At 32.6% G+C, this 13,281-nt stretch overlaps 1 protein-coding gene across 1 annotated transcript in view; it reads left to right on the forward strand.

Annotated features, from left to right (window-relative positions):
- The window catches only part of LOC129958297 (formin-J-like), a 154,865-nt gene extending 142,733 nt beyond the window's left edge, over positions 1-12,132 (forward strand). The window contains exons 18-21 of the mRNA XM_056070684.1: positions 3,110-3,274; positions 5,706-5,799; positions 6,885-7,383; positions 8,675-12,132. Coding sequence (XP_055926659.1) covers positions 3,110-3,274; positions 5,706-5,799; positions 6,885-7,383; positions 8,675-11,858 — 3,942 coding nt within the window. The 3' untranslated portion in view covers positions 11,859-12,132. The remainder of the gene's footprint in view (positions 1-3,109; positions 3,275-5,705; positions 5,800-6,884; positions 7,384-8,674) is intronic.
- The last annotated feature ends 1,149 nt before the right edge of the window (positions 12,133-13,281 follow it).

Raw genomic sequence — 13,281 nt, forward strand, 5'->3', positions numbered from 1 at the left:
TTTGATTTTACATTTCAAGTTATTTTATAAAATATATTTAATTTACGAGTGAAACGTTTGTATTTGTATGTATTTATGCGTGTCGGGATTCCTCTGCCACCTGAAAACTCAATGATATCTCTTTTCCATTCACTAAATGGCAGTTCTTCAAAAGAAAAGGGATGATGTGAAATACTAGTTCAGCAATAATGTTTTTATTGAAATTAACAATTCCTTCCTTCTAAATTTTATTTCATGCAATTTAAAAAACCTCATCCCTTATTTTCTGATCATAATATTTTTAAAAAATAATTTTCCACACTTTTTCATTTCACTTGTATCTATACCAAATTGACCTGGATCAATCGACGCTCTTGGAACAAGGATATGATGCGATATATTATTAATGTATATGATCTGAATCGAAAAGTTACAGGATATAATATTAATAGTGATTTAGATTCTTTTCAAATGCAGTCACTTACGTTCGATCCAATTCTCATAAAAATGTTAAGATAGGATGAGTTCAAATTTTTAAGAAAGGATGAGTTCAAATCTTTGCGAAAGGAGGAGTTCAAATCTTTAAGAAAAGATGAGTTCGAATCTTTCTTCATCAAATGAAGATTTCGAAGCTTGAGCTTCATTCCCGCTTTGAAATTCAACAGCGCATTCAAATGGTAATTTTGCAGTAATATTCTTTCCATATAAACCATGAATCTTTCGTATATTCGAGATGTGAGCACGAAATCATTCTATTATAATTACCAGACTTCTCCCCAGGTTCATTATAGCTCCATATTTTTGATTGTCTAGACAGAAAGAACAAGGAAATAAAGGAAAAGCAAGTGTGATTAGAATTTTCGTGGACTCCATCATGGGAATTGCTTTCCCCTGATTGAGGAATTCAGAGCTTGTCCATTAGAAAGCATCTGATTGAAATATGTATAATTTGACAGAAGGAAGAATAATTAATTTATTGATGTTACACTTTCCTTTACTTAGATTTTTAAATAAAATTTGTAATTTCGTAATATGCGAGACCTTCAAGTTCTTGCTTTCAACTCCTTCATCCATAGTTCATTAAAGACTTCCAAAGCAAGATAGCTTACGAGGAAAGATTACTAAAATTGAAAAAAGGTTAATTAAGCATTGCAAAAACATACATCATTAATGTACAAGAATAAAGACATGAAAAATTCTTACCCTGTGAAAATGCACCATGGAATTGCATACTTTTGATCAAAAAATCAATTTGAGCTTTATGAAGAGTAATTCAAAGGTATAAAAAAAGCCATCTTTTTGATAAAAAAAAAATGTTTTTCATACGTATTTTTCAAATATTTCAAATGTTATTTTTAGTTATATACTTTGTACCTACAACACATGCTCTATCTTTTAATATTTTTAGGCATTTTGTTCGAAATTAATTTTTGCACATATTTCACTCTTGATGTCATCTGCTTTAAATTTATTTTTTCTTATATTCATCGTCTTTGACTAAATTCTATGCCAAAAGAAATTATTTATGATCGCTGCTATATTAAAATGTCATATGTCAAGAGCAATACAGAAGTAAAATATGCGGGATTTCAACAACTGGAGCATGTACGACATTTTGTTTAACCCACATATCACAAGCAGCAATTTGACAGCAGAAGTAGCTAGCTCATACAAGTACAGTACTGTGCAAATTAATTGGGACAAACACAAAAATTTTCGCAAATGTGGTTTAATTAGTATAGGTTAACTTACATGCACGGTATAGCAATCTAGTACAAAATATGTCCTCCTCTAGCTTGAATGAGATCCTGCACACGGTTTGGCATGGATTCCACTAAATTAGAACATAAATTTTTGATCTCGTCTTCACGAAACCAAACTTTTATAGCGTTCTCAATCATTGTATTTTTTGTTGAGCAGTCCATTTTACTCAGATGTCTCTTTACAATGCTCTACAAATTTTCGATGGGATTTACATCAGGAGAATTATCAGGCCAATCCAAAACTATTATTTTCTGTTTTTGAAAAAAAAATCGTTATTAGCGTAGAAGGATGGCATGGAGCAAGATCTTGTTGAAAGATACCAACCCTACCAGCGAACGTTTGCATCATAGGCACAATTTTACTTTCTATTATAGAAATGTATTGCTTAAAGTTCATCATCCCTTCAACTAGTACTAAGCTGCCAGGTCTTTCAGAAGTAAAATAACTGCAAAACATCTGTTTCTGAGGGTGCTTAACTGTTTGAATAAGATGTTGTTCCCTGATGGGTTCTCCACCACTTCGCCTGACAAATCTTGGTCGAAACTCTTGCCCTAGAAAATGCGTTTTGTCGCTGAATACAACCTTCTTCCAATCTTGTGCAGTCCAGGATTGATATTTCCTATCCCAATCCAAATGTTTTTTCTTCATTGCAGGTGTTAATAACAGTTTTTCAATTAGTTTTCTTGCAAATCTCCCAGCTTCACTAAGCCTTCATCGAACTGTCGATGAATCCACGCTCACATCAGTAACTAATAATTCTCTCTGAAGATCTCTACTTGTTTTGTAAGGATGCATTGTACTATTTCGTACAAGAAATTTCTCTGTTCGAAGTGTAGTCTTGCTTTTGCGTCCACATTTACTCTTTAATTTTGGAGACACTGTCTCAAAATTCTTTTGCTGATTAATAGTCCTAGAAACACTGGACTTTCCAACTCCAATTACTGCAGCAATATCCCTCACAGCCCTAGAAGTATGCTGACTAAGGGTAACAATTCTAGTCCTTTTCCTGGGAGTGGTATCCATTTTTTAATACATGTCAGAAAGAGACAATTCACACAAGCTACCACTTTTTACAGCAACTGAAGGTAAAAAATTTCGACATGTCATGATCACCGGGTCAGATCGGTTTAGACTAGTCAAGAGCAGTCACACGTTCTAAGAAAATGCAGTTGAAAACGGTTTGAGACAGAAAATCCCCGAAAAAGGAACAATTTTCTTAAAAAATCTGTTTGTCCCAATTAATTTGCACAGTACTGTATTTTGAATCAAAACATGTTTTGGAAAATTTGACATAAGACATTTTTATATAGCAAAGATGATAAGAAATAGGATAAATTTTAAATTATTAACTTTGGTGAATTTTCAGTTCGCTCGTCGAGAAGTGATGGCTCTCCAGAAAGAAATCGATGGACTGGAGAAGAAGCGAGAAGATATGGCTGAGTTTTTATGTGAAGATCTACAATCTTTCAAACTTGAAGATTGTTTTAAAATTTTTCAGAACTTCTGTCAAAAATTTAAAGCTTCAATAGAGGTAACCTCCTGATGAATGATATTAATATCTTAAAAATGGGTACATTTTGTCTTTATTTTAATGGCGTTTGAACTTCTAAGGAATAATCTAAAGATTTTTATTTTTTCTATAAATTTAATCAAAAGGATTATTTGAATTTGTATGATGTCATACGATTAAAGATATACACGAACGTATTTTGCTCTTTGCTTTTTTGCTCTATTTGTCGTTACTTATTATTTCCTATTGTTATTGTATTCAATAATGCAAAACTCTTTGGAAGATATTTTTATTTAATGGAGATAAAATCGGACAGATTCGAAAGGAACTTTACTACAAGTTATTATGAATAAAGACATAGTTTTCAAAACATTTGGAAAAAAATGACAGTATATTAAACCGATAATTTCTGTTACAGTCATAAATTTTTAATTGAAAAATCAAAATCTTCTCTGAACAATAGCAAACATGAAAACAAATATTTGATTTGGGTAATTAGATTAAATACAAGCTAAAGAGCTTGATGACGAAGGTATTCAATAAATACAAGGTTCGTGTAAATCGGTAAGATATATTCATTTTATTGTCAACAACATTATTGTTACTAGCATGTTTTATAGAAACTTTCACGAAAATTGAAAGGTAATTTCTAAAAGAGGAATAGAAGTAGTTATATTTCTTACATGTTATTTATCATCTTCATATTTTGAAAAAACAAAACAGCTGCATTTTTAGAATATTAATACTTTAAATAATCGTTTTTAGAAGCCTTTATTATATATGCCTATCTATTTGCCATCTTCTTTTAAGTAAAATATTTTTTAAGGAAAAATACAAAATACAGTACTCAAAAGAGCTGATTTAAAATAAATTGTTAAATTCTGGAAAGAAATTGATGAGATTAGTTTAATAAATATTTTCAGTATTTGACCTAATGAAATAAATGTGTAATCTTCAAATACTTTCACTCTAAACTACTTACATATTCATAAACTTATATAAATATATATAGGGAGTAACAACGCTTTTTACATTTTGTTGGAGTTAACTCTTCTGTAAAACTCTTCATGATACTGCTTGTACCTGTCGAGTTATTTTTCACTAATCCTTATTATTTTTTTTTGTTTACTATTAGATCCATGCTATCACTGCTCTTAAAAGATCTAATTGATTATCCATGATTATTGATGATTCATTCATGAAATCATTTCAAAAAAGATATCATGGTATTGTCACTTTTGACTTTGATATTAGATTTCTCAATATTTTTCCGAATAACATAGCAGTCTAGAAAGGGTTATACAATACAACGTATTGCCAAGTGTGAAATATGCTGTTAAAATGTGCAATATATTTCTAGCAAAATTTAGCACGGCTATTTTCTGTTTGTTGTGGATATTAAAATGTAATTTATTTTCACCATTGAAATTGTCGATGTAAAGGTACCATATTCAGTTTTTGGAAGATTAGTAATTTCAGTCACCAGCTTAATTATTTTTACACTGATATTCTATCTTTACTTATCATGACCAATATTACATCTTGGATATTTGCTTAACTAATACGAATTCTATCAGCCTGTATCCAAAATCACAAATTATATTAAGTTATATGGTTAAAAAAATCGTCTCTCATTTTAACTATGGCTTTTTTCTTTATTATGCACCTTCTCGAGTATTCTTTGTTGAACCAAATAAAAAATTATTTTCAATTAACTATTAGTTAAAAATAAATGTAAATTCATAAAAAATATAAAAATAAAATCCTTTGTATAAAAAGAAAAGGATATTTGTCATATGAAATGTGAAATTTTGAGAAATCAAAATAGTATAATACAGGATTGTTAAATTATAAATTATTATTATATACCCTGATATAATTTACATAATAATTTAACTCTAGTATTTCCTAGGTAATGTCACTTTAGAATCAATGATGATAACACTCTTTATAACATTAACAGATGAAAAAATGCAAAGGTATTGTTTTATAACCCTTGAAATAAAGATGTTATGAAGAGTTTCATCTTTTACGGCAGGGAAGAAGAAATTTTAACTCCAAAAGTTGAGACTTCTAGAAAGGAAGAAGGGGTGGGGGAGTTTATTTTAAGAGAAAATGAGAATTGTTGTATTTTAATTTTTTCAGCCTTGTAATGCTATAAATTCCCGCCATCCCGATACGTTATGTGTGTTTGCTTTCCATCACACAACAGATGTAAAAGATGATAACGCTTTTATTCTTTTCAAAATGTCGAAAACTGAAAAGTTCATGGAAGAAAGAGGGAGTGGTTATTTATAATGAATATTCATAAACTCTTATTTAAGATTTCCTATGGAAATAATAGTCAGAAATGAACTTTTGAAAATAGCCTGCCTGGATTATTATAGTTAATTTAAAACGAATAAAAAATATTAGTTTCATTGAACTGAAATATTATGTTGTCCTATTTTAGGAAAATGTAAAGCGCCGCCAGCAAGAAAAGAGAGCAGAAGAACGAAGAAAGCAAAGAGAAGAACAATTAGCTCTAAAGAAGAAAATTTCTGGAGGTAAAATTTTTCGTTTTCTTTTAAAATTGCTTACATTTTAGTCTAATGCTTTAATTTTAAAAGCATTGTGCGTGCCCCAAACCGTCTGTATGTTGTCTTTTGTAATCAGTATCCGAAATGAAGACTTCAAAAAAATGATTTTTTTAAAAGCTTTTCTTAAAAAGGAAATGTAAATTGATAACATTACAGTAATCAAGTTTATAAGAGGTTCTTCTTGATAAAATTAATGTTCAATCTTTAGGCTCCAAAATTAAATAATTTAAAATTTTGTAACTATTTTAACGTAATTACTTTTTTTATAATTTTTCTTTTTGAGATTAAGATGGAATAAAATATGAAACAGTGCATTTTATTTACCTAGGTTAAAATTGAACTCATATCCTTCTCCTCTGCGTTAGAAGGGGGAAGCCTGGAAACTTCGTGTTTTCTTGAAATTTCGTCAGTACTCTTTAATCTATTCTCATTATCTTCCTTCATTGTGTTAAATTTCGTCTAATTTATAAGATATTCATATCTTGAAGATTTAAAGAAAGGAAAGCAACATACAAACTACTGGTTAAATTATTTATAAATACTAGACATCTTTGTCGCCAGATTATTGAATTTTTAAACGATTAATATGCAATAGTTAAGTTATAGCGGTTATCCATTTGGCTATGGTTAAGCCTATTTTAGTGGTTGGTAAACTTTTGGTTTGATGTCTATTTCTTTTACATCTTTCTTCCTCGTGCTTAATGTAATGCCAGCTCTTTCCAAAGCATTTCTAATAAAATTTTGCAACTCCATCAATTAGCGAAACATTGAATCAAGTGCAGCTGTAAAAACATTCAATGAAGCGATCTGAAACGTTCAAATAATGATTTGTTTACATTTCACTGGTCACATTCAGCAATAACTAATAAAAGCGATTTCTGTGACGTACTTTTTTTTGTAACTAGATTAGAATTTTTTCGAATATAAAAGCATAGCGAAGCAGTAAGGATCTTCAGAGCACTAGTGCGATTCTCATATTCAACTAAAATCACTATGTAAATGCTAATATTTTGTAAAATGTTCCGTGATGAGTTTATTTGTACTTTTAACAGATACAAGACCTTCGTCCTTTTCTGGAAGTGAAAGTGACAACGTCATTGACATGCTTCTGGGTGATATTCGTGGTGGATTCAACCGTTTTGTCGACAATGGCAAGTCAGCCCGCGGGTCAGGAAAAGCAAAACGTTCATCTCCTGATGGATCTGCTACTGCCATAGAGCTGTGTCGAATGAATAGTCTCACATCTAGTGTGCCTTCTGAGGATGATCCTACAGCTTCACCAAGGGTCATACGCCGCAGAATTGGATCTTCTAACTCTGTTGCAAATGGTTCTGGAGGTGACTTAGATGGATTCGACACTCAGTCACCAGATGTCACGCCTAACAGTACACTACAACGACGGAGACAAAGACTGTCTTCAGAAGACAAAGATGACAGTTTGATCGATTTCTTGAGGCAAACCGCTGATGCCGATGCTGCCAGAGCCGAAAAATACAAAGGTCCAGATAGTGGGTCATTGGACAGATCAATGATTAGAAGGTCATCAAGAAGGTTAGTAAGAAAAGGCTTTTGTCTGAATAATTTTATGAAAACATTTAATAAATTACTACATTTATCACTTTTTCACATTTGAGATTTTATCCAATATTGCAAACATCCATTATGAAATATAGATCTGTATGAATTGAAAATATTAAAAAAGGCTTTTGTCTTTGAAAACTTCCAATCCTTTTTTAAGATAACCTTTTTTAACAGCATTTGTAATAATGGTATTACTGACGAATTAATTTCTTTTTATTATGATATACCGGACGGCTCCTATATTTTAAAGTCTTTCTTTTCTGATTTTGTTATTTTGTATTTTTTTCATACAATTAAATATTTGTTTGCTTGCGGTTTATATATTATATTAGGATGCTAAATTGTTGAGTTGAGTCTTTATGCACTCGATTTCATATATTATAATTCTGTATGTATTGTTAATTCTCAGATCCTTGAATTATTAATCTATGTATTCTGTATAATATGCATTGCTAATTTTTTGGATACCCTGAATTGCTTCTTTGACAATAAAAAGCATTTCTTTCAGATAATGAAATAGGCCGATAATAGTTTGAATTTTATTTTCCATCAAAATCTAAAAATAATAACTTAGTTCTAAAATAAGAGTATGATGTACACCTGTTGAAAACTTACTGAAAATTTAATCATAAAACTATGATATGCCCTCATATCTTATTTCGTAATTGCATTATAATAAACTATTTTTAGTATATACTGTCGCATACATTGTAAATAATAATATATAAATGAATTTTCAGATTAGATATAGAATATATTTTTAATTTACTGATGCTTATTCATTTGTTTACAATATTATAAATGTTTTAGGTTCCAATCTTTAATGTTTTTCCGTTGTTTATGGCACTTTTTATCGGTCCTCTAAGATTAAGTGGTAATTAATACAAGTGTTTCTCGCAATTTGTGCTATTACCCCTGATATATGCTAGTGTTCCCCATATCCCTCGAAAAGGTAAAAACAAGTTAATATTGTATTTCCAGTATATCGTATATTGCAAAAATTATAATTGGATCTTTTTGTTCCAACTCGTGTATTATTTTCTTAAATCTATCTTTAATCTTTAAAAATCATTATGAAAACTAAATGATAATGTTGTACAAGGGAGGGGTCCCCAATTAGCTCCTGGCAACTAGTATTTTCAAACACGATACCCTTGTATCTAAAACTTCCTACATTCACTTAGCCATTTCTGCTGTATTTTAAAAATAATTATATTTTAAATTTTCCTTTAATAATTCATACACATTTCTTTATTATTAGGAGAAGACCTGAGTTAGCTGCAGTTGAGTTGATCGACAGAGAGCGTCCAGCATCTCCTGGGCCTTCACCGTTATTAGAAAGGAAGCCGATGACTCTAGATTCAGAGGCTAATAAGCCTAAGCAGTGGCGTATTAAAATCGAAGAATGGCTGCAAGAAAACGAAAAAGAACAAGCAAGAGAAAGAAAACTGAGAGAGAAAATTGCCATGGAACGCTGGAAACGTCAAGAAATGGAACAACGGGAAGCAGATTTGTCTTCCTCCCCCATAGATAAAACTGATGAAATTAAATCTTCTGCTAAGAATTTAGAGACACTTCATGAAGCCAAAACTGATTCTGAAGTGTATGCTAATAAGAAGAAGGTCACTGAAAAATCAAACACTAAAAAGTGTCCTGACGCGGAGGGAGGTTCGCCTTTAAAAGATAAATCAAAATGGCGCAAGAGTAATCTAAATGTTGCAAACAGTAGTGAATCGATTGATGATGAACGCAGGAGGAATAGAAGCAGAAAGCCGAAATCGGATGCAGAAGAGGAAGAAACTATCTCATTCTACATTCGAAGTCCAGAAGTTGTAGAAATCGTGAATGAGTGTGATTCGAAAGAATTCTTCCCACAAAAGCCACCTTTAGAAACTTCAACTGTTTCAGCCTCGCCCATCTCGGTCGCAAATTTCTCTAGTTCCGATAACACACCGATAAAAACTCAAAATATGCAAGAAAAAATCAATGAAGCAGATGAAAAAGAACAGTCGCAGACCTCTCAGAACTTGAATGGACCCAAAAATGTTGTTTTGAATGATGACAACGCTGGAATATCAATTGGGCGAAGCCGCTTTTATCAAAGTATGAAAGAGCCGTCTCTAAATAGGGAAGATCACATAGTTAATAAAAGTGCTGCGTTGGACGATCAAATGCTTAATAATGCAACAGCACAAAAATCAGCAAATAAATATTTTGGGGATAATAATGAGAAACTGACAACGGAAGAAGATACAAAAATTCATCCTTTGGAAAAAGACGAAGAAGGAAACTTTGATAGGTTTTCATTTATGAGAAAAACAACACGGCGAACTAAACCAAGGCACAAAATATCAGATCCCGAAGTCAAAAATTCTGAAAATAATGAAAATCAAAGCATAAGCAGTGACGTTCCAGAACCTAAGGAAATAATAGAATCTTTAGAGCAACAGTGTAAATCAGATGCAGCTTTGAAGACTGATAAAGAGAACATTAAAGAAATCGCAACAACTGGCAAAGAAGCCCAAACTGTAAGCGAAGAAAAAAGTAAGAATCGAGGATTATTTACCAAAAATATTACTGATAGTAATAGAATACCAGAAAACAATGAAGATACGAAACGAAAAGATAAATCTTCGACTTCCTTAAAAGCTCGACTTTCAAAACGATTGCTTTCTCTAACAGAAAATCTTAAAGTCGGAACAAAAAATGCTGAACCAACTGATAACAGTACTTCAAATCCGTCAACACCGAGTATCAAATCAACTGTGGAGGATAGGAGAATATATTTACAAGAGCCTCCTTGTCCTAGAATAGAAAAAGTACTGAATGAAAGACGAGCTAGTTTGAAAGAAGAAAAACCAAATCCTATTATGGAACATAGAGAGAAAGTTTTGTCGCGTCCTCGGCAAGATATAATTCAATTACCTCATAAAAATAAACAAAATCAATACAATCCTCTTATCTCAGAACCTAAGATGTTAAGAGAAAGTTATATAGCCGATACAAGCAACATTAAGGTTGTTCATGCTATGCCTGTAAATCATGATTTCAAAACATTTGAAACTTGTCCTGCTCAAAATAAAGGAAAAGATGAATCTGAGAAAGATGAAGGGTTCGAAGAAACCCAGTCTCAGCTTTCCGAAGTAGCATCTCAGGAAGCAGGTTCCAATTATGATACTGATTTGGCCGACTCTCCAAGAAGTATAAGGCAAACAAAAAGCACTAGACCAGACAATCTACCAATAAGCCAAGAAAGCACTTCACCTGAAACTTCCCTTGAAATTGAAAAAAGCGATGAAGAAAAAAGCAAATTGAAAGAAAGTACAATTACAGTGAGTTCTCCTAAGGATAGAACTATTGGTAAACGAAATTCCTTCTCTAGATCAACACTGCCTAACACGAGATCTCTACCGGTTCGTCAGAATATGCAGGAAAAGCAAACTAATTTGTCTCGAAAATTACCCCAGAATTCTACTCCTATGAGATCTAATTCAATCCGTTCGCGAAATACCTCTAATGATAAAATCGCTTCAAGACAAAACAGCCCTCTTATTAAATCCCCAATTGTAAATAAATTTCCTTTAACAAGGGAACAAAAATATAGCAGTGCTAGAAAGAATTCGCAGGAAAGTGTGTACAGCTCAGGAAGCAGAAGTCCTTCATTAAGGGGTTCAAGGTTAACCAAAAAGGACTCCAGCCCAAAGATTGGCCGCAGAGTCGCGGGATATACAAAGGCCATAAACTCCATGACTAACAATTTGAGAGGTGGAAAGCCATTTGAAAATTATGATGTTACTCAATCTATGCCACCTACTCCGTCTGATGAACATAAAACTTTTATGTCTAGTCTGAAAGCTTCCGATAATGTAAAAAAGACTCGCTCAAGCTCATCCGTTCATAGCCCTCGATCTCAGAGTAGGCGTTCCAGCGAAAGATCTTTAAATGGATCTATTGGACTTTCAAGCAGAAAGGGAAGTGAAAAATCCTTGTCTAGAAGGTCAAGCGACAGAAGTTTAAATTTATCTAGGAAATCAAGCGAAACATCTGTTATTACAGTCAAGAGTGCAAATAGGAGAACTCCAGTAAGGCCAAAACCAACTCCCTCACCTCAGACTAATGCCAAATCAGCCACAACTAGTCTTCGAGCAAATGTATCTAAGACTAGACCTTTAAACTCAAGAAGCCCAAACCAAACAAAGCAGCTGCCTATTCCTACATCAACTAATAAACCGATTGCTAGATCAAATTCTAGTACAAAGCCAACCTCAAATATTAAATCCAACGCGGCCGTTCGCCGGACATCTAGCGACAAATCTTGCAGTTTTATGAAAGCCACATCTGCATCAACTGCAAAATCAGCACCTACGAAGTCCAACCTTGATTCAACCACGAATAGAATGCCATCAAGATCACCTTCCATTAAAGTTGAGATGTCTGCTAAATAAAAGAGAACGGAGGAAAAGTATTATCCAAAACTGAGTGAAAGGTTGTAAACCAAAAATGTATCCTTATTTTGACAATTATTCACAAACTTTATTCTTACAAAATGACACTTATCCATCATCCAAATGTATTCAAGATACAACTTTGCTTTATTTCAACTGTTTGTTATATGATGTTTTTAAGCCTCCTCAGCCATCTGTAAAATTATCAGGATCTTAACATCCATAAATTTTATGTATTTTCACAACTGAATAAAACAAAGCTTATTTCACAAAAGTTTCCTCATTTTCTCTTATATACAATGTATCAAGAGCAAAATTTTCCGCGGATATGCATACTTGTTAGGGCCGCGGTGGCCTGGTGGTAAGGTCTCGGCTTTGGAACTAGAGGGTTTCAGGTTCGAGACCCGATTCCACCGAAGAACCGTCGTGTAAGGGGGTCTGTTGCACGTTAAATCCGTCATGACCAAACGTCCTCCCGCTGGTGTGGTGTGGAGAGGGGGGTGCCAGCTCAAGTGTCGTCCTCGTTATCTGACCGCGGTTCAAAATGACGAGGTCCGTCCCAAAATAGCCCTAGTGTTGCTTCAAACGGGACGTTAATATAACCAAAACCAAACCATGCATACATGGTTCTCTGTTCTCTTATTACAAACACCGACATTAGGATATCTCACAAAAATGCGGCATCTATGAAATAAAAAAGACTGTATATCACACATATTCTTTTGTATCCATTGATGTGAAAGAATATTCTTGTTTTACAGTCTTCTAATGTCTTAACCCAATTGGCAATTTTTGCAAGTTAAACTTGAAAGGACAAAATCATATTAATCATTCAGTTATTTTTTTGTTTTTGAAACAGGCACGCTCAATTCTCTCTTTATTTAATGGAGTTCTTTTTTATCTTTACAGGTGTCTTTTAATTAAAGAAATCTGTTGTATTTATAAAGATATCTTTCTACCCACCCAAAAAAGACATGAAGAAATAATAAAGCTTTTTAAAGCAATGATGAGAAACAATCTTTTAGCAATCATATATAACTATGTTTTTTAAGGGAAATGAGGGAATCTATCGAATAATGTCCCAGAGATTTAAAAAAATATTTATTATTTTTTTTCTCTCATAAGAAATGTAGAAAGAGGAGGTATTGCATATTCAGTCATGAATTTTGAGGAATTTCCACGTTTTAAACTTCTGAATCGACAAAATAACTAAATAAGCTTGTAGGAAATTATGATTGTCTGTCGGTCTGACAAATGTCAACTTCTTTTGTCAATGAATAAACGTTAACATAAAAAAGAGCTCTGACCATCCGTCATATTAGGAATCCTTTATTACCCATATCCCGAGATTCGCTGAGCCGCTGTTTTCGACATAATAGAAACGCACTACTCATTTGGACAGCCAGCTGCTCAGCCCGATGGC

This window comes from Argiope bruennichi, chromosome X1 (assembly GCF_947563725.1).
Source record: "Argiope bruennichi chromosome X1, qqArgBrue1.1, whole genome shotgun sequence".
In the NCBI taxonomy this organism is placed as follows: Eukaryota; Metazoa; Arthropoda; class Arachnida; order Araneae; family Araneidae; genus Argiope; species Argiope bruennichi.